The 27,843-nt window shown below is 44.9% G+C and overlaps 1 protein-coding gene across 4 annotated transcripts in view; it reads left to right on the top strand.

The window, feature by feature from the left end:
- Window positions 1–27,843, top strand: part of SLC44A3 (solute carrier family 44 member 3) — a 98,670-nt gene that overhangs the window by 43,304 nt on the left and 27,523 nt on the right. For all 4 annotated transcript variants that reach the window (XM_077746042.1, XM_077746040.1, XM_077746041.1 and 1 more), the window contains exons 10-12: window positions 8,891–9,056; window positions 19,679–19,835; window positions 22,667–22,750. In XM_077746042.1, coding sequence (XP_077602168.1) covers window positions 8,891–9,056; window positions 19,679–19,835; window positions 22,667–22,750 — 407 coding nt within the window. The remainder of the gene's footprint in view (window positions 1–8,890; window positions 9,057–19,678; window positions 19,836–22,666; window positions 22,751–27,843) is intronic.

Here is a 27,843-nt window from a genome sequence, read left to right as displayed (position 1 = left end):
CTGGGTGGTGGACTGTGGTACTTGAACCCTCGCCCTGAAGAATCACCGGAGAAAGGGTGAGGTCATGGGAAATATGGCTCAGGACCAGGGAGGGAGCTTCGTTCCTCCTCCAGCCTCTAGGGCACAGCCGCCCCCCCCACTGGTCCTTGTTGGCTGTGAGCGTGGCTGATGGAGGTTGTCCCCATGGTTCTCCCACAGTACTTTGGAGCAGGGCACATCCATTTGTTCTTGCTTCAATTCACAGGTGTTAGGGGCGTGTCCTGGGGCCGAGGCCCTGGGCGAGGCCCTGGAGAGGAGTCGTGGTCTCTCCTCATAGCATGTAGAGTCGAGCAGGACAGACTGACAGTTAGACATGAGCTCATGGTGACAGTTGATGAACGTCGCACTAGGAGGCATTTGGGGAGCTCCAAAAGCAGCGGAACGAGGCTTGAACCCACGTTGGGAGTCACGGTGGGCTTCTCAGAGGATGGGCTAGAAATTGCCAGATCAGAAAATGCAGAAAGAAGCCAGAGGGGATCCGACAGGGGTCACAGGCAAGCGCCAGGAGAGGAGAAGGAGGGAGCCAGTCCTGGGAGTTGGGGTGCAGCTGTGGGGGAACAAGCCCGGGGCTGCCTCGGGGGTGAGCTCCCAGACTGGTGCCCCTTCTGCTTCCCGTTAGGCCCGAGTTGTGCCCAGGGCTTCAGGGGCACGAAGTAGCCTCTGCCCAGGACTCAGGGTGGGAGAGGCGGGGGACAAGTAGGTGATTCCGTGGGGCCAAAGGAGCACCGCAGAGGCCGGGTACTAACGTGCGGCCATTCTCAGTCGGTGGAAGGAGGGAACCAGGCGAGAGGCTGGGGAGCAGAAGGGCTGAAAAGCTGGGTTCCTGGGACCTGACACAGACAGGCGAGCTCACTGATCCTCCCCTTTACGGGAGAGAAGGCGTCACACAGAGCTGCCGCCTTCCCTCCTCCCTGGGCTCAGGCATCAGGACAAAACCAGACTGCTGTCCCCCCGAGCCACCTGACTCTCCTTTCCATTCACCTGTGGGCTGACCCAGGTGCACAGAACTCCTTTGTTTTCAAAGGCCTTTTCACTCCATGCCAGGCCACCACTCTGGGTCTGGGCGGGTCGTTTCTTTGCCTCATGTCATTTTGAGCTTCAGGAGATGCCCCGGCTACACTTGAGGGAGGCTGGGGGCTGCCCTGAGAGCTTGTTAAAAGAAGCCGGGTGATGCGGATGGTTGGAGACGGGCATGCAGCGCCTCACCGTCTCCCTTCACATCCCCTCAGGCAGTCACGGAATCCAGTTCTCCAGTGCTGTGGCGGTGTCCACACTGGGTGAGGACTGTGAGTTTTTTTTATCATGGCAGATGGTTGAACTAATATTTTAATGTGTGAAAAAGAAAAAGATACAGAAAAAGTGAACTCGGGTTGTTTTTTGTCCAGATGAGCCATTTCTCCAGTGACTATAAATCAGCCTCTGAGCTAGTCGACAAATCCTGGCTTTGTTTGGGGCTGGTTTCAGCCCAGCAATGACGTGTATTAGCCCATCGGGACTTGTCTGTTACCGACAATGTGACAGTGACTACTAAAATCCACTGGAAAGACGTGAAAACTCTGATAACCTTGGGAAGAGCAGGTTCAGGTGCCGGGAGAAGGAGCCCCACGTAGTCTCATTATGCCCGGTTGTCACTGTTGTCATTAAGGTGGTCTGGAAGCCCCAGGGTCAACGGTGCAAGAGACCCATTTGGGCGGGCACTTTCTCGCCCCGTGTGCTGCAGTTCGGTGATCACAGGGCCGGATTCGGCGTGCTCGGACAGGCCAGGGGCCGTGCTTAGAAAGGAGGCAGCAGGATCGGACAGCGGGTTTCCCATCAAGGGACTGAGGACCTAGGCCGGCTCTGGCCTTGCTTGTATGTTAATCCTCTGTGCTTCCCTTTTCCCATTTTTGCGATGGAAAATGATGCTTTCCCCGGGTTGCTTCACAGGGATTTGAGGAGGCTGAGACGAGGCCAGAGCTTTGCTTTGCAAATAAAGGCCCATATGTGTTCCCTATACTGGGAATTACTGTTCACTAAAGAGCACTTGGTACTGGCTTCAGCTTTAGTCTCTGCTCTTCCTGGCATATTTGAGAGCACGGTTTAAAAGAAAATCGTCTTCTTTCTTAAGTTACGAGAGATCTAGAAGAGTAATTCACATTAGTTCACAAAAACCTCCTAGCAGCCCAGACCTGTCCAAGGAACAGGTGGAGGGAACTTGCCCAAGAGAGATTTGAAACAGCTCCTGCTTTTTGGAAGTGTATAGTCCCTCTGGGAAGGTGCAAAGGGAAACAGTCTCCATGAAAATTTTTGTGCCTTTGCACCTGCTGTGACCTTCATCTGGAAACATCTCTTCCCAATCTGCACCTAACTTTCTACCCAATGTGACTTGGAAAGTTAGTCATTCTCCAAGAATTGTTTTGAGCATTATATTTCTTAGAAAATCTATAAGTTCCCCAGGCAAACTTAATAATGCTTCTTCATTTTCCTTACGTTTTGTATGTTCTTCATTCTTTCAGCAGCTGTCATTGCATCCCTACTGCTGCAGGCCTAGGAAGTGGAGGTACAGCTGTGAGCAAGACAGAGGCACTAGTGAGTGGGGAAAGAGGGAACAAAGAAATATATGTCAGATGGTAAGAAGTCCTGTGAAGAACAGTAATGCAGATAATGACTCATTGTTGCCATCTGACTAGAGAATGGACATCCTGAGGGTGGGGGCCGGGTCTTTTTCTTTCTGTGTCTCTCTATTCAGTGTACAGCCCCTAAATGAGCGCAGTGAATGTATCCTGAATCAGTTGAGTGGATTTGCATAAGTGCTGTATTAAATGAGATAGACACACAGGAAGAAGTGGGTAATTGTCAGAGCTATGTCAGTGAGGTGTTCTTCTCCTTTCCCCTGATCTTTGTGCTGTCAGAGCAGAAGCTGAGCCAGTGGGAGACATGGGCAGGAGGGATGTCAGTAGGACACATGAGCCAATTTTCTGGAAGAGACCAGTATACAGAATGTACTAGAAAGTCCAGCCCTTCCAAGTTGGGCCTGCTTCCTTTGGGAAATTATCCAAACCAGCTGGCCTGCCTGCCTTGAGAAACTGCCATGTATATGATCATGAGTGTCACCTTATTGTTTCAAAATGCTGTAAAGCTTGCTTATAGTGTCTAGATTTATGGTTAGCTTCATGATGAATTTCCTCCAAGTTATATTGAGGATGTCCAGAAAGTTGTCTCAGATCTCTGTGGTAGGATATATTAGGGATACAGGATGAATGGAGTATATATGTATGGTATAATGAGGAAGGCTGATTCATTCAGTTGTTCATTCAATAAATATTTATTGAATATTTACTCTATCAGAGCCTGTTATAGAAGCTAAAGATAGAGCTTTCCTTCTAGTTTGGAGGCTAGAGGAGGCTAGAGGGTTAGGCATTAAATAAACTATATAAGTGAGTGCTATCGTACATTAAAGGTTGATAGATGGTATGGGGAAAGTGAAAACAGAGGGGAAGAATGCAAAATGCTTAAAGGGAGGTACAATTTTAAGTTTGGTGAGTGGGGAGGGCCTCATTGAGAAGGTGATGTGTGAGCAAATATTTGAAGGAGATAGGGGCAGAGCCATGAGGCTGTGTAAGGGAAGGGACCATGTTCTTGGCAAAGGGAACAGCAAGAGGCAAGGGTTCTGGGGCACAGCGGGCAGTCCCCTTCTGCAGGAATGGGGTGGTTGAAGGAGAGCAGGGGTCAGGAGGGGGTCAGAGAAGGCATGGGTTCACATCCTTGGAACTCGTAGTCTTTATAGGGACTCTGGTTCCGGTCTGAGATGGGAAGTCATTACAGTTTTAAGCAGAATAGTTACATGATCTGACTTACATTTCAAAAGCAGCCATCTAGGGAGGAGATGATGCTGGCATCACACTGGACATGGTGTGACATATTGGATTCTGTGCCTATGCTGAAGGATTTCCCAATTTATTCATGGAGAGGTATGATGGAAAGAGATTTAGAGATAAGACTGAGCTGCCAGAGGATGGGACTGCCATTGGCTGAGACGGAGCAAGTCTCAGAGTAGACCTTTTCGGAGGAGATCACATCGGTTTTGATTGTGTTGACTGAGATGTCTTTTTCGGCAGCCAGATGGAGATGTCAAGTGGGCAGTTAGCTGGTCGAGACTATAGTTTCTGGAGAGGTCCCAGGTAGAGATCTACATTTGGAATTTTGGGAGCATGTAAATGGTACTGAAAACCATGAGAGTAGAATGAGTACAGATAGAGAGGAGTGGAAATTTAAGGACTATACTTTGGAGATCTTCAGTGGTAAGGGGTCCTGGAGCTGAGAAGGAATACAGAAATGAGGCTGTCTGGGAGCAACCGGTGGGCAGGAGGGTAGAAAGTGTGCTGTCCTGGAGTGTGGGTGAAGGGCTTCAGGGATATGTGAGTGGTGTCCAGTGTATCAAATGCTGCTGCCTAGTGAAGTAGGACCCAAGGACTCACCACTGAATTTAGCAACATACAGGTGAAAAGAAACTGCTTCAGGGAAGTGAGAGGGAGTGGCTCATGATCACAGCGGGTTTAAGAGAAAGAGGAAGAAAAGAATTTAAAAGAGTAAGTAGAGACAATCTTAGGGAATTTGGCTACATAGAGGAGCAGAGGAGGGGCATCAGGGTGGCTCCGTCAGTTAAGCGTCTGACTTCAGCTCATGTCATGATCTTGCAGTTCATGGGTTTGAGCCCCACATAGGGCTCTGTGCTGACAGCTCGGAGCCTGGAGCCTGCTTCAGATTCTGTGTATCCCTCTCCCCCCACCCCCTCACTCTCTTGCTCTTTTTCTCTCAAAAATAAACATTAAAAAAAAAAAAGTAGCAGAGGAGTTCCTGACTGGCTCAGTCAGAAGACCATGCGACTTTTGATCTTGGGGTTGTGAGTTTGAGCCCCACATTGGGTGTAGAGATTATTTTAAAATAAACAAACTTTTTTTTTAAAAAAAGTAAGAGGAACAGAGAGATGGCAAGGAAGCTGGAAAAGGAAAGTCAAGAGAAGGTTTTGTTAAAGACGAAAAATGGTTTAAAATGATTCGGTTGAGTGGAATACTTGAATGAAAGAAGAAAGGGGGAATATCGCTGAAAGCTATCATCAGTAGGTGAGAAGGGACATCCAGAAGAGGGTTAGCCTTGGGATCCCTGACTGTTTATCGTATTAAGGAGGGGCCAGGTTATGGGCTTGTGCTGATGGCAGGTAGCTGTCGGGGTAGGTACTGGCAGAGGTTTTCTGATTGCTTCAATTTTCTCAGAGAAACCAGAGATAACATCACTGATAGAGGGTGATGATGAGGGGCAAAACCCTTAGAGGCTGAAGGAGAAATTAGGAACAGTCCAGAAGAAGGAGAGATGAATAGACCAATAAAGCAGCATGTGAGTTCCTGTTAGTCACTCAGATAGTATCTCTTTTCTGATTTGTTTGCTTTTCTCATGTTCCTCCCTTAATGGCTGATGTCTAGCATAATTCCAACATACGGTAGATACTTAATAAGTATGTGTTAGGTCCAGACCTGGAATTCTTTCTACCTGTACTTCAGGTACAGCTAACCTGCCTTGAACGCACTCTTCCAACTGTCTTACCCGTTTAATCCTCAGAGCAGTTGCATGCATGGCACTCGAAGCCACAAGACTGGACAGGGTCACCAGGGGTGTGAGGAGTAGGTGTTAGGGTCTTTGGTGATGAGACAGACCTTATAAGATCCCCTCACCTGCCCAAGGCTGGTCAGTCATTAGGGGGTGGTGCAGAGATACGAATCTCAGCCTGTGTGACTTAAGCCTCAGCCTATAACCACTGCCTCGAGGTTCATCTTGTCCACCTCTTTATCTTTACAATGAGAGAAAAGAGGCCCAGGTTGCTTACTCATCACGCGAGTCACAACCGAGACTGGGACCAAGTCCTCTCCCAGGTCAGTGCCCTTTGCACCATTATGCTTGAGATCCATAGTGTCTTGGAATCTATCTGAAGTCCAGTGCCCGTAAACACGTGTTAGCTACACATCGTAGTAGCTATGTTGTTAACAGTCCTTAGCAACAAAGCAGCTTGTCCTTTGAGGAGGGGCTCTTGCCTGCCTGCACTGACACGGTCATCCGGGAGAGGGCAGTCTTGTGCTCATAAACCCGCCTGCCCCACCCACAGGCTGTAGCCACTAGTGGCTAGGCTTTCACCCTGAAGCCAGAATGCCTGATTCTTCAGAACACGTTTGCCTGAAACTGTGGTTCTCAAGTAACAAGTTTGTCCCCCAGGTGACATTTGGCAGTGTCTGGAGACTTGGGCTGTTATAACTAGAGGATGGGAGGGAGGTTGCTCCTGGCACGTGATGCGTAGGGGCCAGGGATAATGCTAANCCCCCCCCGCCCCCCACCACCACCAAAGGATTACCTGGTCCAGAATGTCAGTTGGCATGTTGAGAAGTTGAGAAACTCTGCCCTAAAGGAAAGTCTGTAAACGTCCTGGTATAAATGAACCGGAGGAACAAACAGAAGATGGTTTAGACAAAGATATTCAAAAACAGCAGTGACCAGAATAACTTATGGGTCCTGCTTCTTTGGTGAATGCCTATGGTTTGAAGGCTTACACGAACCCTGACTTACGTTAGCCACGTACCGGTTGCTGTTGCCCCTCAGTGTGCAGAGCTTGAATGTATATGAATGTGCTCTTCAAGGCAGCCAAGAAGAGAGACCATTCCCCGTTAGCATCCAGGGTCTCTGCATTTACCTTTCATCTGTCAAAGAAAGCATCCCTCCTGTTCTATGGGAACGTTCTCGTCCCCTGAATCATGTGACGTGGCTGGCATGTTGTTGTGGCACCGCAGTCTATCCCCAGGAAATAGTGTGCTTGTTGGCTGGCCTCGCTTACCTCTAATATCCCTTGGAGCGATTTTCCACGTCTCCACTGACCTCATCTACCTAAGCACGTGTGTTAGTGGTGAGGGGTCACTTCCTTCAGCGTTGGGAATGCTTTCCTAAAGCACGCCTATTCGGAAAAGCATAACCATGTATGGGTGCCATGCCTGAAGTGAAAATTGCCTCTACGCCAGAAAGAGCTCAGTGCTCCATAAAATAGCAACTTCTCTGTAAATCAAGCTGCCCCACCATCAATCACAGTGTGACTCGTGCTCAGCAGGACACAGAGCCTAAGGAACTAAGGCCAGCCTTCGTCAGTGGAGTGAGATTGTGCTGCCTTGGGATTATCTTCTCCCACTTCCTTTGCAGAGACCCTACTGTGAATGTCTCCAGGCATGTGAATTATGAACCTGAAATCGACTTATACCTACGAAAGAATATCTGAAACCATCTTTAAATGTTGTCCAAGTTGTAGGTTTTGCCAAAGACTGAAGTGCCCATCTTCTTACTTAACAATAGTTTATTTCAAATACATGGTGGAGAACATCTAGAAATCAAACATAGCCATGGAGCTAGGCTTTGGCTTTACTAAATGCACACTGAGTTGAATTGAATTGCAGAGCTGATTCAAGGGTATACTTCCAGGGCTTCTTTAGATGAGGGCAAATAAAGCAGGGTATGGCCACGTGAATGGCAGAGCATTGTTGGGGTTACCACGCTGGTCTTGGTTTAATACAGTATTGAGTTCCTGAAACTTAATAAAATCATGACCACTTTCAGAGTGAGATTTCTATGGACCAGGCCCTATTTTAAGCATTGACCACGCAATCTCACTCAAACTACCAGCAGGAAGTTAATTCTCCCTAAGGAGATGAACTAACTTGCCCTAGGCTAACGAGGAAAGGATAAAGGTGAGATATGAACCTAGAATTTTGACACTGAAACCCAGTAGATATTTTATTTTTTTAACCTTTATTTATTTTTGAGAGAGAGAGAGAAAGAGAGAGTGAGAGTGGGAGGGAGGAACAGAGAAAGAGGGAGACACAGAATTTGAGGCAGGCTCCAGGCTCTGAGCTGTCAGCACAGAGCCTGACGCAGGACTCGAACTCATGACCTGTGAGATCATGATCTGAGCCAAAGTCATAACACTTAACTGATTGAGCCACCCAAGCACCTCTCCAATAGATAGTATAAATGTTCTAGAAGAGTTAGTCCTTGAAATGAAACCTGAAGTGAATCCTTTGAAAAAATGAAGACCTTGTCTCTTTTAGGAACTCTACATTTTTGGTGGAGCAAAGGTCTAGAATATAGTCCTAATGGCTTTGTGTGATTCCACCAATTTAACAAGTTTTATTTGTGTCACAAAGTGGTGTGGTAGAAAAACCATAGGTTTTAAAGTTGAATATGCCTGGGTTTATGTTCTCCGTCCACTAATCATGAGCAGTGAGACTTTATGAAAGTTTCTTGACTCTTCCAAACCTCAGTTTCCACATCTACAAAGTGAAATGACCACTGAGCACAGGTCAAGTGTCTCACAAATCGCCTACCCCTTTAGTCGTTATAAATATTGTTGTCGATATTATTCCTACGTTAAAAGTGTGTTCTCATTTTTTAGTTTGTGCTCTGAAGATTTTCAATTACGGTGAGTGCTTTATTTTTTTTCTTTTAACGTTTATTCATTTTTGAGAGACAGAGAACATGAGCAAGGGAGGGGCAGAGAGAGAGAGGGAGACACAGAATTGGAAGCAGGCTCCAGGCTCTGAGCTGTCAGCACAGAGCCAGACATGGGCTTGAACTCACGAATCATGAGATCATGACCTGAGCTGAAGTCGGACGCTTCACTGACTGAGCTGCCTAGGTGCCCCTACGGTGGATGCTTTAAACTTGACTTTGGCATCTGTGTTTCACATAATGCCAACAGCCCGCCACAAGGAAGTGTGGCCTGTTGAATCATCTTCCGTGCCTAGGAAAACATTGGTGTAAAGCATGTTTGTGTTTTAAACTTTAGGAGCCGCACAGGTTATTGAAGGTGGCCGAGTGGAATACAAGCCTATTTTAGGCATTCAGTATATGTGGTGGTACCATTTGATCGGCCTCATCTGGACTAGCGAATTCATCCTTGCGTGCCAGCAAATGACTGTGGCCGGCGCCCTGGTCACTTGCTATTTCAACAGGTAGGTCTAGCGCGTGGCTCCTATTGATTTGTTTCCGTGCTTCGTGTCGGGTGTCACAAAACAGATTTTGGAGTCTTAAAAGCAGGGGGGAAGAGTAAAAACTAAGGTAAAAATTGGAGCAAGATGCTCGTCTGGTAGTGAGAAGAAATAGTATACCTTAAATTTATCACATTTCCAAGCTCTTTCGCCTTAGTTTGAAAACTCAGAAGGGAGCGAAACAGGGGCATAAGACAGCTGTGTAGAGTTGAAAGACAGATAAAAGGAAAGGTTGACTTTGGTGAATATCCCTTCTAATTGTCTTCAAACTTAAAAAGAGTTACTGGTCTATTTGGAACACACATCAGTAAGTTCTGTGAGCGTTATTTTATCCTTTGTAAAATGAGGAGAATGTTTTCTTGGAAAACTGTTTTATTTTAATGTTTGTTTATTTTTGAGAGAAAGAAGAGATGAGGAGTGCGTGTGTGCAGGGCCGGGGCAGAGAGAGAGGGATACAGAGGATCATGTTAACATGGGCTCTGCACTGACCGCAGAGAGCCCAGCACGGAGCTCAAACTCCTGAACTGTGAGATCGTGACCAGGGCAGAAGTCAGACGCTTAACTGACTGAGCCATCCGGGCGCCCCCAGAAAATAATTTTCAGTCCTAAGGAAATTGTATGTAACTGTAAAATGTAGTTCGTGTCTGTATAGTTAAGTACTAATGAATTAATGACTTCTTTGTTCACCATGATACTTACGTAAGTGTTTTCACCCCATTACCTCATCAAAATTATTATTATTTTTTTTAATGTTTTATTTATATCTAGGAGAGAGAGAGAGACAGCGTGAGCAGGGGAGGGTCAGAGAGAGAGGGAGTCACAGACTGAAACAGGCTCCAGGCTCTGAGCTGGCAGTCAGCACAGAGCCCGACGCGGGGCTCGAACCCACGAACCACGAGATCATGACCTAAGCGAAAGTCGGACGCTTAACCGACTAAGCCACCCAGGCGCCCCTACCTCATCAAAATTATTGAGGACACCCTCGCCCCCGAACTTTTTACCTCGTTTGTGTGTGAGTCTCCACGCGGCAAAGATAAAACCGCGGGCAAACAGAGCAGGCCAGGACAATGGCAGGGTTGCGCTGAGAACAGGAAGTTTACTCCCAGTAGGGCTGATCCTCCTCTAATCTTTCAGACCAAATGAGCAGATAAGCATGAGTCTTCATGGGGGTGAGAAAGTCACCCAGGGATGATTCATCCCGATGAGCAATTACCTCCCGACAGTAAGGAACACCGTGGGTTTTAATACAAGGGTGCTGTTTGGGAGCCTTCCTCACTCCAGACTGTGGAATACACGCAGGGGCTGTAACCCTTGGCCTTGAGAACCTCTGAGCCCTTAGAGGTGGGTGGCGTGTGCTGCTTGCTCCTGAGTACAGGAGCAAAGATTATTTTCACCACATTGGCCAGCAGGTAACATCTGTGTGACAGCAGTAATTTTGGGTTATCTTAGAATCACCAAACCAATCACTTTCAGCGAGGGTTTGGGTGTGGACTTCCGGTGAAGCGCACATCTGGGTCTCCTAACTCCTCCTCCTCCTCCAACGCCCCTCCCCACAACCCGAAGGCATGAAAGGGGAGGCATGAACGCGCCGGGACAGTAGGAAATGACGGAAAAGAAACGTCACCCAAATGGTGAAAGCTGAAGAGAGGATGGATGGGTAGCGACTGAGCAGACTGGACAAACCTCAAAAGGCCCGTCTCTGTGTGTTGGGAAACTAAGATACAGGCTGATACGAGCTACAGAAACCTAGAGAGGACCAGGAATTCAAGTGTGAATTGTACTTCTGAAGGTTAGCTACAGGTTTTCCTAAAGAGCAGGTGGGCTCCAGGGCCCTTCCTCCAAACCAGCAGAAGATAGGAGCTTTGCTCTCTGGAGAGGTAAACCAGAAAGCGTCTGGACCTGGGGTGTCTGCCGCAGCTGAGGCTGGGGGCAAGGCTGTGTACTGAAAGGAGGAGAGGGATAAGTGAAAGGGGGGGGGTTTCCTAGTGAGGAATAGTGAGGACCCACCCACTACACCACCCACACTGCACCACCAACATGCATTCCATGGCTCAGCTCCTAAAATGTTGACAGCCAGGTTGATACCGTGCCCTCACCCCCACAAGAGATTAGAGGATTCTTCTTTGGAGAAATTACAAACCCAGAGTAAAGACCTACAGATAACCTGGTGGGGGGAGTGGGTCCCCCAGTGAAATAATTCCCTGACAGAACCAGACAGTGAAACCCACCAAGCACTGTCTCCCCTCATGTAGAACTTCCAGTTCTCTCTTTAGAGCCTCAGTCTTAAATCTGGATTGGTAGCCAGTGATTATTAAACATTCACAGAAAGCCTCTAGTAAAATAAAAAGTTCAAAATGAACAAAACAAACAAAGGGACTTTAGGGAAAATGGAGACAGAGCAGGCAGCAGGAAATAAAAGCTACAAAAAGATGAACGATAATATTCTCAGAAAGAACAAAGAAATACTGCATCCATAAAATAAGTACCAGAAAAAAAGAATGAAATACCTCTTAGTAATTAAAAACATGACTGCAAAAGTGAAATTTTTTCTATTTAAAAATTAAAGAATTTTTCCAGAAGGTAGAGCAAAAAGACAAAACAGAAGGAAAATAAAGAAAGGATTAAAAGTTAGAGGATACACTTTGGAGACCCAACACCTGACTAATAAGATTCCAGAAATAGAGAACAAAGGAAAAAGAAGGGAGGAAATTATCAAAGAAAATTTCCCAGAGCTGGAGAACATGAGTAAAAGGAAGGTCCCAGAACTTTCTAAAGGGAAAAATAGATCACAGGCAAAGATCAAGAACTAGAATGGGTTCTCATGTTCAACAGCAACTCTGAACCCAGAAGGCAATGGAGTAAACAAGGAGAGATTATTTCCTAATCTCAAATTCTCTGCCTACTCATACTGTCAGTAAAGGATAAAGGAGAATAAAGTCATGTTCAGGACTGCAACATCCCAAAAGACTTTACTCCCCATACCCTTTTTTAGGAAGGGTGTTCTGCTCCGAAATGGACAAGTAAAACAGGGAGGAAAATGAGTTTCAGGAAATGGGTTCCAACAGCATAAAGAAGAACAGGGAATTCCCAGAAGGGTAGCTATGAAGCAGGTATAAAAAACATCTAGGGGTGCCTGGGTGATTCTCGATTTCAGCTCAGGTCATGATCTCACAGTTGTGAGATAGAGCTCTGCATCAGGCTCTGCACTGGGCAGATAGCCTGCTTGAGATTCATATTCTCTCTCTCTCTCTCTCTCTCTGTTTCTCTCTGTCTCTCTCTCTCTGTTTCTCTCTGTCTCTCCCTGCCCGTCTCCTGCTTGCTTGCCCATGAGCACGCTCTCAAAAAAACAAAACAAAACAAAAAACCTAGTCTAAGGAGAAGCAGGAGAGCAGTGGACTCCAGGAGGCACGTCTCCAAGGTGGGGGCGGGGACAGGGAGAAGGAAAAAAAAAGAAACATGAGAATACCAGATGTATTTTCAAACATGCGGAGGATAGATTTACACTTTGGTGAAGCATTCAGTAAAGTCCATGGAAAACTAAGCAAAATAAAAAATGTGAAACAATTATTAACTTCAGGAAAACCCAAAAGTTGTATAGGAAAGGAATTATAATTAGAATACAGTACTTGGTTTATAAGTCAATAAAAATAAATACACAACTTTTTTAGAGAATATACTACTTAGATCAGTTGTGAATGTTACTTATATATGGATAACGTAAACACTAAATATTAACTAAAACATATTCAATGGTAAAAGGTTGAAAGTTTTTCCTCTAAGATCAGGAACAAGAGTGCCCACTCTCACCACTCCTATTCAATATAGTACTGGACGTCCTAGCCAGAGCAAGAAAAAGAAATAAAAGGTATCTAACTAAGAGAAGAAGAAGTCAAATCGTCCTTGTTTGCAGATGATATGATCTTACATAGAGAAAAATCCTAAAACCTTTACTAAAAAACTGTTAGAACTTATCATTGGATTCAGGAAAATCGCAAGATACAAAATCAACATACAGAAAACCATTGCATTTCAGTATTCTAACAACGTGTTGGAAAAACAAAGCACTCCCATTCACAAAGCATCAAGAACAATAAAATACTTAGGAATAAATTTACCAAGGAGGTAAACAATCTGTATCCTGAAAACTGTAAGACTCTGATGAAAAAAATTGAAGAAGACACAAATAGACATTTCATGTTCATGGATCGGAAGAATTCATATTGTTAAAACATCCATACTGTCAAAAGCCATGTACAGATTCAGTGCATTTCCTGTCAAAATTCCAATGTCATTTTTCACAGGAAAATAAAAGCAGTTCTTAAATGTGTGTGGAATTAAAAAAGATTCTGAATTGCCAAAGCAGTCATAAGAAAGAAGAACAAACCTGGAGGCATCACACTTCTTGATTTCAAATTATGCTTCAAAGCTATAGTAATCAAAGTAGTGTGGTACTGGCATAAAAATGACACATAGATCAGTGGAACAGAATCAAGAGCCCAGAAAGGGAAAAGGATAGTCTCTTTAATAAATGGTGTTGGGGAAACTGGTAACTCCATACAGAAGAATGAAATTACATCCCTATCTTATATCACAAAAAAATTAATTTGAAATGGTCTAAAGACTTAAACATGAGGACCATAACCATAAAACTCCTAAAGAAAACATAGGGAAAAAGCTCCTTGACATTGGCCTTAGCAATGTTTTTTGAATATGACACAAAAGCATAGCAACAAAAGCAAAAACTGGTAAGTGAGACTATGTCGAACTGAAAAGATCTGCACAGTAAAAAAGAAAAAAAGAAAAGGCAACCTATGAAATGGGGGGAAAACATTTGCACATCAAATATTTCATAAGAAGTTAATATCCAAAATATATGAAGAACTCCTATAATTCAATAATAACAAAAATTTCAGTCAAAAACTGGGCAAAGGAACTGAGTAGCTATCTTTCCAAAGAAGACATACAAATGACAAACAGGTACATGAAAAGGTGCTCAGCATCACTAATCATCAGGGAAATGCAAATCCAAACCACAGGGAGCTATCACCTCACACCTGTTAAAATGACTGTCATCAAAAAGATAAGAGATGAAGAGTGTTGGCAAGGATGTGGAGAAAAGGGAGCCCTTGTGCACTGTTGGTAGGAATGTAAATTGGTACAGCCACTGTGGAAGAAACAGTATGGAGTTTCCTCAGAAATTAAAAATAGAACTACCACATGATCCTGCCGTCCCACTTCTGGGTATATATCGAAAGGAAATGAAAATAGGATCTCAAAGAGAAATTTGCACTGCCATGTTTTTTGCAGTATTATTCACAATGCCAAGCTATGGAAACAACCCAAATGGTAATCAATAGATGAATGGATAAAGATGTGGTGTATACACACACACACACACACACACACACACACACACACACATACACACTGGAATTTTATTCAGTCATGAGAAAGAAGAAAATCTTGCCATTTGTGAAAATATTGGATCTTGAGGGCATTACGCCAAGTGAAATAAGTCAGAGAAAGACAAATACTATATTGATCTCATTTATATGCAGAATCTTAAAAAGCCAAGGGGTGTCCAGGTAGCTCAGTCGGTTAAGTGTCCAACTTCGGCTCAGGTCATGATCTCACAGTTCATGGTTTCAAGCCCCACATCGGGCTCTGTGCTGACAGCTATCTCAGAGCCTGGAGGCTGTTTCAGATTCTGTGTCTCCCTCTCTCTCTGACCCTCCCCTGCTAACACTCTCTCTCTCTCTCTCTCAGAAATACATAAAATGTTTAAAAAAAAAAAAAGGCCAAAACAGTAGTTAGTGGCGACTAACAGAGGGGTGCACCTGGGGGAAATGGGCAGATGTTGACTGAAGGGCACAAACTTCAATCAACATTGAGATGAATAAGTTCTAGGGATCTAATGTCCAGCATGGTGATGATGGTTAATAGAACTGTATCATATACTTGAAATTTGCTAAGAGGAGCACCTGGGTCACTCAGTTGGTTAAGTGTCAGTCTTCGACTCAGGTCATGATCTCACTGCTCTTGAGTCCGAGCTCTGCGTCGGGCTCTGTGCTGACAGCTCAGAGCCTAGAGCCTGCTTCAGATTCTGTGTCCCCATCTTTCTCTGCCTGCCTCTCACCTCGCACTCTGTCTCTCTCAAATAAATAAATGTTAGAAAAACATTAGGAAAGAAATTTGCTAAGAGCATAGAACTTCAATGTTTTTATCACGATAAATGATATAATTATACGACATAATGGAAGTGTTAGCTATTGCTATGCTGGTCCTTCATGTTGCTGTATACAAGTATCGGATCAATACACTATGCAACTTAAACTTACACAATGTCATCTGTCAATTATATCTCAATAAAGCTGAGGAGAAAACTAAAAACTTCAATATAATTATATTGAGAAGGGGAGAATGGTAGGATGTTTAGGTTGTATGAGAGAAACAATCAACAAACATCTTTCAAAGTGAGAAGTCAGTAGATAGTATAAGAGGCTGAAAAAAATAAGACCTGACAGAAAGAACATGTCATTGAGAAGCATATGGGGAGAGTTTCAGAAGAAAATAGCTAGAATATTACCTCTAGGGAAAGAAAATTAGCAGTGGGGAAAGCACACTGCTATCTTTCCTGGTTAGCCTCATGCTATTTGACTTAAGTTATTTCACATATTACTTTGGGGGCACCTGGGTGGCTTAGTTAAGTGTCTGACTCTTGATTTTGGCTTGGGTCATGATCTCACAGTCATGAGGTCGAGCCCCAGGTCTGCTGCAGAGTCTGCTTAAGATTCCCTCTCTCCCTCTGTCCTTCCCCTGCACATGCCCTCTCTCTCTCTCTCTCTCTCTCTCTCTCTCAAAAAGATATTTCACTTATTACTCTTTTTTAAAAAAAATGTTTTATTTATTTCTGAGAGAGAGAGAGAGAGAGGGAGAGGCAGGCAGCATGAACAGGGGAGGGTCAGAGAGAGAGGGAGACACAGAATCTGAAGCAGGCTCCAGGCTCTGAGCTGTCAGCACAGAGCCCGATGCGGGTCTCGAACCCACAAACTGTGAGATCATGACCTGAGCCGAAGTGGGACGCTTAACTGACCGAGCTATCCAGACGCCCCTCACATTATTTTTACTTTTATAAAAATAAAATAAAATGCATGATGATTGACTTAAGCACTGTTTGTTTATTAAAGAGTACTGCTTTCTTTTTTTACCTTGTGCCTAATTTTGAAACCTTATGGTTTTTCTTTATCTCAAGGTTCACAGTATCTCATTTTAGCCTCAGGGTAAGGAGTAAATACAACCAGAGTGCATTCACCTCTGTCGTTCCTTTAAGCAGTCAGAGGGCCGAAGAGTTCATACAAAGACCATCAAGTACCAGGATATGGCAACCTGTAAAATTTCTCTTTTACAACTGTTTGCTTGAAGAGGGGTCAAGGGAGAGCCATGAAGATGTGGCTGGGGGTGTGATAGGAAGGAACTAGGATCCTGCCATTTGGAGAAGGGACACTTGAGGCATGACTTCATCATCACTCTCAAATACACAAAAGATGGTTCCCAGCTGCTCTCGATTTGCTGAGAAGGAAGGGACAAAAATGGGTTAACAGCCGAGCTTGTCCAATTTAGCTAGGGGACAGACCGATTTCCTAATCCTAACAGGAGTTTCCCAGGACAGCTAGAGACTCCTGTTCTCCATAATGAAGACAATTTCTTTTTTCTGTAGAACTGGAAAGAGGAGACTTGCAGGGATTTTGCTGCAAGAAACCTCAGGAAAGGAGGGTCTCTTCAGGGACCACGCGGTGCCCCTTTGCTTGGGACCAGATTTTCATTGGAGGCCATCCCTCCCATTTATGCCCATCCTTGTCCAGGAGCCCAGCACAAAGTCCATTCCCCATCCTGATGAAGAGTTTGCAGCACGAGGCTGGATCTAATGAGCTCAGACTTGCTTCTAGGGCCCCGAAGCTGCTGGCCTGGCCTGATGCTCTGTTGCCCGCAGGACTGGTAGTTGCAGTACCGTGCTCGGATATCATGAGCCGAAGCCGCTACAGGACTTGGGTGGAGGCGGTCAGTACGCGCCCTGTCCTGCAGCGTGAGTCACTGTGGCGTGCTGGCNGGATATCATGAGCCGAAGCCGCTACAGGACTTGGGTGGAGGCGGTCAGTACGCGCTCTGTCCTGCGGCGTGAGTCACTGTGGCGTGCTGGTTGGTGTCTGGCTCCCTTGCACAGGGCCGGCACCGTTAGCACTCAGGACAGCCGCAAGTTTAAAAGAAGGGGGGAGGGGCGCCTGAGTGGCTCAGTTGGTTAAGCGTCCGACTTCGGCTCAGGTCATGACCTCATGGTTTGTGGGTTCGGGCCCCACATCGGGCTCTATGCTGACAGCTAGCTCAGAGCCTGGAGCCTGCTTCAGATTATGTGTCTCCCTCTCTCTCTGACCCTCCTCTGTTCACGCTGTCTCTCTCTCTCTCTCTCTCTCTCCCTCTCAGAAATAAATAAAACATTAAAAAAAAAAGAAGAAGAAGAAGGGGGGGCTGGGCTTGTGCGGCACATCCTGGAGTCCCCTGCTCTCTCTGCTACCTCTGAGGTCTTCCTCGTGCCGCGCCCACTGAACCGGGTGACAGGGGCTCCCCACGCAGCTCCCTCACAGCTCATCGCTGGGTGGCCCGATACGCCCCCGCTGCATTGCCGTCAGTGCCGTCCCACAAGCCAGTTCTCCAAATACAAGGACATGCAGAGATCAGGGTTATTGCAGGCCTCGCCAGATGCACTCCGTTACTCTTCCCGAGGGCAGGCTTTGCTGGTTGTGAAGGAGACGGACAGGAAGGCCCCAGCCAGAGACACAGCAGGGAGGGATGACAGCGTGATGCTACCTTTGAACATGGAGAAAGGTCTAAGAAGAGAATGTGGGGGCCTCACAGGCACTCCACTCATTTAACCCTTTTCTGTAGGGTTTCTAATTTAGGGGGGCAGGTATCGAACGACTCCTGGCTCCACGATCCGGCCTGAGTTTAAAGGGCCACCTTTTGAAGTTGTCTCTCTCATCACATGATGACCCAGCTTCTGGAACTTCTGCATCTTCTTCTAACCAAGCCCCGGAGAGCCTGGCGTGAGAGCCGGGATGTGTCATGGACAATGGCAGTGACTCCACCTGAAATGGTTAATCTCGTCCCGGCCAAACCTTGTCAGGCAGAGGATACTCAACCCAGACTTCAAACCCCGGAGGACCAGACTCCAAAGCCTCCATTCACAGTGGCCCAGGCATCATTTGTTTCCCTACCAGATGGAAAGCAGGTGGTGTCCTCTAGTCCCCGCACCCTCTCCTGAGCACGATAATAAGTTCTGAGGCACATAAATCTCCTAAATGGAAAAGTAAACATTCTTCCTTTAAAAAAAAAAAAAAAAAAAAAGCTGAGGAAAGGGGAAAAAATGTGTCAGATTTTCCTGGCCTGTATTGGCCTCCTAGTTTATCAGATCAAAATGAATTCGTATCAGCAATAGCTTCCTTGGTATTTCCTATTTTCAATAATATTGAGTTGCACCACACAGCACTCTTTTTGTGGGATGATTGGATTACAGTTCCTCGGCTCCCAATATTACTTTTCATGTTCCCCTTTCCTTCCTGGATGATTTCAGTAACAGCAAAATACAGCCATTGCCAATGCTGGAGACATTTCTGGCCGTCTTCCTTTTCTCCCTCAAAACCTAGGCTCTTGTCAAAACCTTAATTCACAGTGACTTATTAGCAACTGGAGCAAGTTGTAGAATGATCCATTATGAAGAAACCAAGCTTCGCTTGGAATCCGTGCGGTGGCTTCTCGGAAAGAGGCTTATTTTCTAGAACTGGCACCAGCGGGAATTCAGAAGGTCAGGGGAGGGCTTGCAGCGGCCCTGCCTCCTTTGTTTTATCTTTCAGGTTTGGGGTAGGGCGGAGGCTATGTCCCTTCTGTTCCTGAAATTTTCAGTTTGTTCTCCCCGCTCCACGCCCCCGCCTGTGAAACTGACTTTTGCATTCTTGGTTGCTCTGTCATGACAAGTTGCACAAATGATTCACACTGAAGTGACCTTTAACGAGCAGAGCAGAAATCAGCTGGATTTGAGGAGCCGAGAGCTGTGCAGAAGCCAGAATTTTCTGTCCCTTAACGTTAAACTGGAGCTCTGTGGCTGCCTTTCCCGGTCATGTGACTTTGGTGATGGTTTTAATCACCAAGCTAATGCTGGCAGTATTTACACACGTAATCGAAACCTTGGAAATTATTATATCATCAGGCTTCTGAAAATGAGATTTATATATAGGGCGACTTAAAGGATTGGTGGAGGGGGAGGTGTCGTAAAGAGGGAAACTTGTTTATTTTAACTCATCAGTACCTTTTTTTTTGTTTCTGAATTTTCTGTTCTGTTTGTTTGTAGCATGGAGTGTCAGGAAAGGAGTCAGTGCAAGAAAGAATTTAACCTTAGCCACCAAGGAGTATAAAAGTTTTGCCAAATGCATATTGCATTACTGCTTTATAAATGTTAGTACCATTGATGATTTGAACCAGAGAGAAGTCTTAAATGGTGTTTTTTTAAATGTTGCATTTTTTTTTCCTGTTCCCAGAAATAAAAGTGACCCTCCTGACCGCCCAATCCTTTGGTCTCTCTCCATTCTTTTCTGCTACCATCAAGGAACAGCCATAAAAGGGTCATTTTTAATCGCTGTGGCCAGGGTTCCAAGAACTGTTCTCAAGTACCTTTCCAACACTCTGAAAGACAAGGTAAGGCAGCTCGGTCATGCATATTGCAGGGGGTATTTGAACTGCAGAAAAGTTAATCACTGGAAAACTATAGCAGGTCCCTGGGCAGGAATGCGGACCTGTGACAATGGCCATTCGGCAGGCTCCTTCAGCTCCCAACCCCACGTGGCCCCTAGCAACCTTTTCTCCCCTGCCTCAGTTTTGTTGACGGTTTTGTTTGTGGGGTGTTTTTGCCAACAAGCTGGTGGAGGTGGGGTGGCAGGGAGTTCTGCGTTAGCTGGGTTTTTTTCTCATACAAACGCTGAACAACTGGGAGGAATTTTTCCAATGAAACTCAGACACGTGTTTGTGGGCGTGTGTCATGCTTTTTTTTTCTAAATAAGAAAATATCCTACAAGATAGGAATAATATTTGTTTCTGTTTTAATGCTAAAATATTCCTCACTTTTCTGTTTCCTAGAAGTGCCGTGGGAAGTGAGGTGTGTGTCTATGAGGGAAGGAGGGAGCTTTAATGAGTGAGTGTGAGAGAGAGACAGAGTTGTGAGAGAATGTAAGAGAAAGGATGTGTGTGAGAGAGAGTCTGTGAGAGAATGTGTGTGTGTGTGAGAATGTGTGTGTGAGAGAGAGTTTAAGAGAGTGTGTGTGAGAGGGCTATGTGTGAGTGTGTCAGAGTGTGTGTGAGAGAGACAGAGAGGGAGAGAGAAAGAAAATGTTCTTAAGAGTGAGAAATGGACAAGTTGACCTAAATCTCAGCTCAAAAGACAGAAAACTGTAGGGCTTTTGTGCCTGGGGGTTTTTCTCCTCCCTGGTTTTTATTTCCGTGCACATTTGGTTATGAATGCCAGTGGAAACCAGAACACCAGGAAAACAGCTGTTCTCATGGTATTTCTGGCCTGCCAAACAAGGGAAGGCTGGACTTTCCCCAACTTTTCTGTTCTCACACAGTGTTAATCTCCCCCATCCCCACCTCCGTACTTCTGACTTGGTCAGAGTTTCACAAGGTTACCTGATTCTAACCTTTTGGGTTTAACTGTGTGTCCTTGGTAAATTAGGAACATTTTTTACTATATTTTAAATTGCTATTTTTAAGTCCCTAATTAATATTGAAGATTAGTTTATCAATTAGGGATAATTGATTGAATTTCACATAAAATTTCTAGCTTCCTCATCGTGAAGTTCATGCTAAGAAGCTGCCCTGATCATAGAGTATTTTCTGGTATTTCTATAGAAAGGTTACATTGTAGATACCGATTACCCAAATTAAAAAGAATCAAGTTTGGGGCGCCTGGGTGGCTCAATCAGTTGAGCATCTGACTCTTGATTTCAGCTCAGGTCATGATCTCATGGTAAGTGGGTTCGAACCCCAGGTTGGGCTCTACACTGACATCTCGGAGCCTGCTTGGGTTTCTCTCTCTACCTCTCTGTCTGCCCCTACCCCTCTCCCTCAAAAATAAATAAACTTTAAAAAAATAAAAAAGAATCAAATTTAACTTTTTGGAAATAAATCTTACAGTGAGGTTTTCAGAGCTACACTTTGAGTGATAAAAAAACTGTATGCATTTTGGTGACTTAAAGAGGCATTTCAGTTCCAAGCCAACTCTAGCTACTCTGGTCCCTGTACTTTCCAATTGATCCTTCAATCTCCAGAAGAATTCTTTTGAAGAACAAAACAGTTTTCTTTTTATCTTAAATATATTTATTGTATGCATCAGCAATAGACAATCACAAATTACTGCGCAGTTAGGGGACCTCACCATCCTTCCTAGAGCAAGACACCTTAAACTCTGGGGCAGCAGCCTGCCCGAAATGTCAAAAAGGAATCAGTGGACTAGTCTTTTTGGCAGAGGTCTAAAGATTATTTATCACTCCCGACATCCCAAAAGGATCCATGGGCCAACTCCCCTTCAGTGATGTCCCTACTGGATAAATGTGTCCTGTCTTAGGTTAAAAAGATACGGTTTTGCTCAGCAGTATCTGAAACCCATACTGTGTCTACAATTTAAACACACCACCCAGCCACTGCATGATCTTCCCGACGTGAAATGGCTCGTTCAAACCACAGCCAGGCTGAAAAGCATTCAGATAAAGTTTCACCCAATTGAATTAACACTGGGATGAGAAAATGTCCATATAAGGCTGACTCCTGGGGTCCTCAGAGAGCACTATTTCAGGATTGTTTACAGGGATTTGTGTTTTGTTTTAATCTGGGCAGTGGGTGGGACATATTCAATTACCCCTCCTCCATGAGTTTTATTAAATTATTCACTCTTGAGTTATACGCATGTCCAAATTATATTTCAAAGGACTACTTTGTCCCTTGAAATTTAGCCCTGGAAGTCTCCGTATAGATTGTTTTTGTTTTCAGAAAAACTTGATTCTTTTTTTTTTTTTTTTTATGGGCACATAACTAGTATTTACAATGCATTGTTTTATTGTCTTTGGGATGTGAATTTTTATGAATACAAACTGGTTTGAGAAAGCAAAGTTGAATTGACGACACTTAGGGGAAGATGGAAAGAGATTTTTTTGTGTGTCTTACTAGAACCAGAAGGCTTAGCTTACCTTTGCTGATATAGACTAACCCCTATCCATTTTTGCTGAGGTCAACAGCGGTCGGTCACAACAAGGTAAGCCCACAGGAGAGACACGTCACTCATCAGTGATAATAATGGCAATAATTAGTAGCATATGCTGAATAGAAGGACTTCTCCCACACTGACTGAGAATTGCTACCGTGCTTCCCCCGGTGCACAGAGCTCAGATAGAAACGTACTGTGTGTCTGCAGAAACTGCCTGCTCGCTTCCTTCACGTGCTTCTGACTCTTTGTTTGGTTTTGTTTCTGATCCCACCAGCATAGTACGTGGTCGAGGTGCATGTTCAGATGCTGCTCCTGCTGTTTCTGGTGTCTTGACAAATGCCTGTGCCATCTCAACCAGGTACGCACCCTACTGTGTATCCCAGGACCACAGAGGGGCCCTCAAGTGGACTCCATCTCTCAGCTCAGGGGTTAGCAAACTGTTCTGTAGAAGGCCAGATTGTATAAATATTTTAGGCTTTTGGGCCATTCAGTCTCAGTCGCCACTACTCAATTCTGCTGTGGGCTTGAGGCAGGCACAGACAAGATGCAAATGAGTGGGCGTGACTGCATCCCACAAAACTTGATTTATGGACACTGAAATGTGAATTTCATATAATTTTCACATGTCAAGAAATGTTATTCTTCTTTTGATTTTTTTTCAACCGTTTTGAAAATGTAGTAGTTATTCTTAGCTCTGGCCAGAGGACAGCAGGCTGCCTGATGGATCTGGCTCCTGGGCTATAGATTATAGATCGTTACCTTAGAATCTTAAGTCATTAAAGCCATTCTTCAAATTTGGAAACAAATGTGTTTCTCTTCTCAGAAATCAAAAGGGGGAGGAGCCTTTAGAAATTCCAGGATAATGAGTATGTGTCAACTGAGAGCTAATTTTCAATGTCTTCTTCAAGAACTATAATTTTCCTAAAATAGGAAAAGAATTGCCTCTCTGATTTTTATATATTTCACCAGCTTTTCCCTTTCAAGCTATAAATATTCCTTTAAAAAGCAGAAAAATGATATACTGCGATTGTTTGAATTTCAGATGTTTCTTTCTCGAGTCTTTCCAATTGATGGAAATTTAAATATATGTTATGTTTTTCTGTAGATAATTTAGGAAATTAATAGCCCTTAGTCAAATTTATACAAAGCAGTATTTTTCTAAGTCATCAGGCTGTTTTATAATTTAAAAGTCCACAGAAAACTCACTTAGCCAAGTATTCCTTATTATTGCCTCTCTTCCCAATAAATATACCAGCAGAAGTAAAGGGACTAATTAGACCATCCATGTTTAATGTCTTATTACAAGTGGTTTGACAATACCTTTCACTGTTGGGGGGAAAGTGTAATCTTCTTATAGTAAAGTTCTATTTTTAAGGCTCTTAAGACTCTTGGAGTTCATCTTAGATTGTATTTAGTTTTCACTTGATTTGCTGTAAGCCAGCATGCATAAAACACACAAAAATACCAAACAGCACCATTCAGAATGGTGTTTGTAGCAAGTGAAACTGAGTCCTATGAACATCTTGTCGTGGATTGAATATGCCAACCTCTCTCTTCCTTGAACTGTGTGCACATATCTAGACACTGACTTATTCTGCAGAGATTCTGAGATACTTTATAAAAATACACTAATTATAATAAAAAATATATATGTATGTATATGTATATATGTATTTTATTATATATATAATAATGTATATGTATATATGTATTTTATATATATAATAAAATATATATATGTATGTATATGTATATATGTATTTTATATATATATCTAAAATCCAGGCTAAGAAACATATTCTCTCATCTGAGCCAGGAGTGGGACTCCACTGAAGGTTTCATTTGAAGACAGGGCTCTGCTGCTAAAACCTACTTGTAAACCACTATTCCATACCATGTTTATTTCCCCTGCCTTGTTATCCTAAGGGACATATTTTCTGCATTCCGAAATTTCACCACCTCATAGTAACCCAGTACCCTTTCCCTTGGGAGTTCAAAATGTTCCCAAGATCATAAGTAGCACTGGTATTAGCCACATCATAATTACCGTTATAAAGGTGAGGGACCCTGTAACAGGTGTACAATGAGAGTGACTGTCCCTGAGTCACAAAAAAGCTCAGCTAGCCTTGATGCAGCTCGTGGTGAATCAGTGTCACAAACAAGGATAGGTCCTTCAGGTCCCGGTCCCGGTGCTGGTGTAGCAGGCCTCGGCCTACGCCAACTGTCAGAGTGTCGTTCACCTGGGGCGGCTCCTCGGGGGGCCTGGCAAGCCCAGCTAACACAGGCACCACTGGGAGGCCTGAGCTTTAGGAGATGGAGGAAAAGGAGGAAGCATGGGGACGGAGGAGAAAGAATTGATGTGAATACTGATAGGGAGGGAACGGTCACCTCTGGTCTGAATCGGCTACCCAGGGGCACCTGGGTGGCTCACTCGGTTAAGCATCTGACTCTCGATTTTGGATCAGGTCACAATCTCATGGTTCATGAGATTGAGCCCCATGTCAGGCTCTGCATTGACAGAGTGGAGCCTGCTTGGGATTCTCTCTCTCTCTCTGTCTCTCTGCCCCTCCTCCACATCCTCTCTCTCTCTCTCTCTCTCTCTCTCTCTCTGCCCACCCCCAACTCCTGCTCAAAATAAATAAATAAACTTTACAAAATCAACAACTGGAAAGCAGAGTGAAATAAAAATTTGAAGAATAAAGGTAGGTACTGTATAGTGGTGGTCAGAGCTGTTGTGATCTCCTTAGGAGACCAAGGAAAAGGAGCCTAAAGTGAGAAAGGATTTAGATTTGTCTTTTGAAAAATCTCCTGGCACTAGCATGAGTTGCTAGAAGATTTCTCTGGAAATCTGATTTACAAGAGCTGAGACCTATTTTATTTGCCTTGTTTTCTGCATTCGGAGCTGGGAAATGCTAAAAGGGAATGAGCCCCATTTGTTACCATCAGAACCCAGATGCTCTTCTTTACGTACAGTCAAGGAGCCAGTTGTGTTTCACCGCTGCTGCTTAAAAGCCCGATCCATCTTCACCAGCCCCGGGAGGGTGGCAGGCGGCAGTTGCTGCGTTTTATAGACACCCAGCCTCTGGCCGGGTGGTAATTCACTTGCACGCTGGGAGATGAAACCCCACATCTCATCATTTCTCATTCCTCGTCTCTCTGTGTCCTAAATCCCAAATATGCACATACCTGAAAAACTTATAGGTGTACGCTTCGCCCATGTATTTATCTAGCAGCTTATTTGCTTGTTGGTGGTATATTCAAACTGTTTGAAGCTGGGCATAAAGGGGAAGGGGACTGAGGTGAAAGAGCCAATATACAGCAAAGCCAGGCCTTCAAGGAGCTGACAAGCTAGTCTGAGGAACGGGGAAGTGTGGTGAGACATTTGCATGAGCTCTTTATATAATGGTGTGCAGAGGTGTGTGTTGAAGTGCTGGTACAGGGACTAGGGAAGTCGAGGAAAGGGGAATCTGGGGGATTAGGAGAGGTGTCATAGAAGAGGTCGCCTTTGCCATAGAGCACAGAGCACCCTCTGGAGGTCACCAGCTCATAACAGCACCAGGAGCAGTGTGCTAGCAATCCCTCTGTCGCCAGCGTATGTTAAGTACTCTTCCTGCGTTTATGTCCGTGGCTGTTGGTTTTTACCACAGCCCTTTAAGATGGTATCTCCAGTTTACAGATGAGGAAACTGAGGCTTGAGAGGGCCTAGAGCTAGTACCAGAACTAGGATTTCAATCCATATCTGTTTTGCCTCTGGGACCCAAGCCCTTAACCCCTATGTATTTTTTTAAAAGTATATTTATTTTGAGAATGAGTGAGAGAGCAAGCAGGGGAGGGGCAGAGGGAAAGAGGGAGACAGAGAGAGAATCCCAAGCAAGCTCTGCACTGTCAGCACAGAGTCCAATGCAGGGCTCGAACTCACGAACCGCGAGGTCATGACCTGAGCTGAAACAGAGAGTTGGACACTTTCACCAACTGAGTCACCCACCACTGTGCATTTTTAAGCAAAGGAGGGAGTCACAACTACTGTCTGTGGTAGATCTCTCTGGCACCTATCCAAGCTGGGGTCTAGACCAGTCAGTTTGCTGGCAGTTGAGCAGAGCTTTTACCTTTTTTTTGTGGAGGACAAGAAAGGTGTAGGGGCATCGAAAAGAGGGAAGGATAAACCATGCAATTATAGATCCAGAAAAGGCTTGTCAGTGCCCACCCCGATGGCAAGTCAAGCGGCAAAGTTTCTTAAAGGACAGGCTGGCTGTTCTCAGAGATTTCCAGTGGAGCAGATCCTGTAGCCTCCCCCTCTCTTCCAGCACTTTCCAGGAGCCTGACTGAGAAGTTCCCCTGTGGATTTCTGCAAGCTAACCCAGCGGTAGGCGTGCCTCTTTTTTCTCATGGTGTCCACACACAGTTCCTGATGGAAATGTGTCCCTAAGTGCACATCTTTTGTCCACTGATGACACGATGTCTATCCCAGCTCTGATGTTAGCTTTAGATCAGTGTTCCTCTAAGTTTGAAACCTACTGGGAGACCACAAGACTCTTCCTGATGGTCCCAAACAGGCCTGAACATTCCAGAATGTTCTTTCTTCAATTCTTCTAGGCAGATGGCAAAATTTCATGGGTTTTCCTTGTCGCGTACAACAAAGAGCTATTAACCAATCAGTCAAGTACATAGTGTGTTACTAAAGCTTACTAAAATGTGCTATTTGTGAACTAAAATTGATGTTTTACTTAGTTTCCTGAGGACTCAAATTGATAATTCTGTCAAGACGTCAGGCTGCCAAGGCTGTGCCTGGCAACGCTGCCAAGCTTGTGAATGTGCTCACGCAGTTGGGCTTCAGCAAAGTGGGGAATGAACACTCTGTTGACTACTTGGCTCTTGTTTAACGCACTGTCTTTTTGTCATGTGGAGCATTGCCTTCCTCTTCAATCCTTTGTTCTTCCAGCAGAGGTGGGAACGGGGGTGCAGGAAGTGAGCTGTGGGCTGAGGGCAAACCATCTGAGGATGGCTCTTCCCACTAAGTCTCCTGGAAGGAGCTCCTGAATAAAGCAGCCCCTAATCAGGTGTTGCGGCAACTGGCTTCTGCTACCTCATGGTGCTGTGATAAATCCCTCCACCTTTCTGAGCTTCCACGGAAGGAGAAGCTCAGCTTACATGACCCCAAGGTGTTTCTGACCCTCTGGTACCCAGCTGAGCGCTGGACCGTGTGGCGGCCACACTGCCCCATTGCAGAGTAGGGACAATGGGAATTGCTTGTTTTTCGTCAGGTTCTAAATGACAGGCTTGTTTTATTTTTTCACGTTGTACTTTTACCCATGGAGGGGAGTTGCCCTGGGATCACAAAGATCAGCGAGCTGTGGTTTATGTGGGCTCGATCTCCAGCCTCAGCGTCTGGTGGAGTACTGAGCACGTGAGGGGCCATGTGGCTACATCCCCTCCCGGCAGTTCTCTGGGGAC

Source organism: Crocuta crocuta, unplaced genomic scaffold (genome assembly GCF_008692635.1).
Source record: "Crocuta crocuta isolate KB4526 unplaced genomic scaffold, BGI_CrCroc_1.0 scaffold48, whole genome shotgun sequence".
Lineage (NCBI taxonomy): Eukaryota > Metazoa > Chordata > Mammalia > Carnivora > Hyaenidae > Crocuta > Crocuta crocuta.
This window is presented reverse-complemented; position numbering and strand designations above follow the sequence as displayed.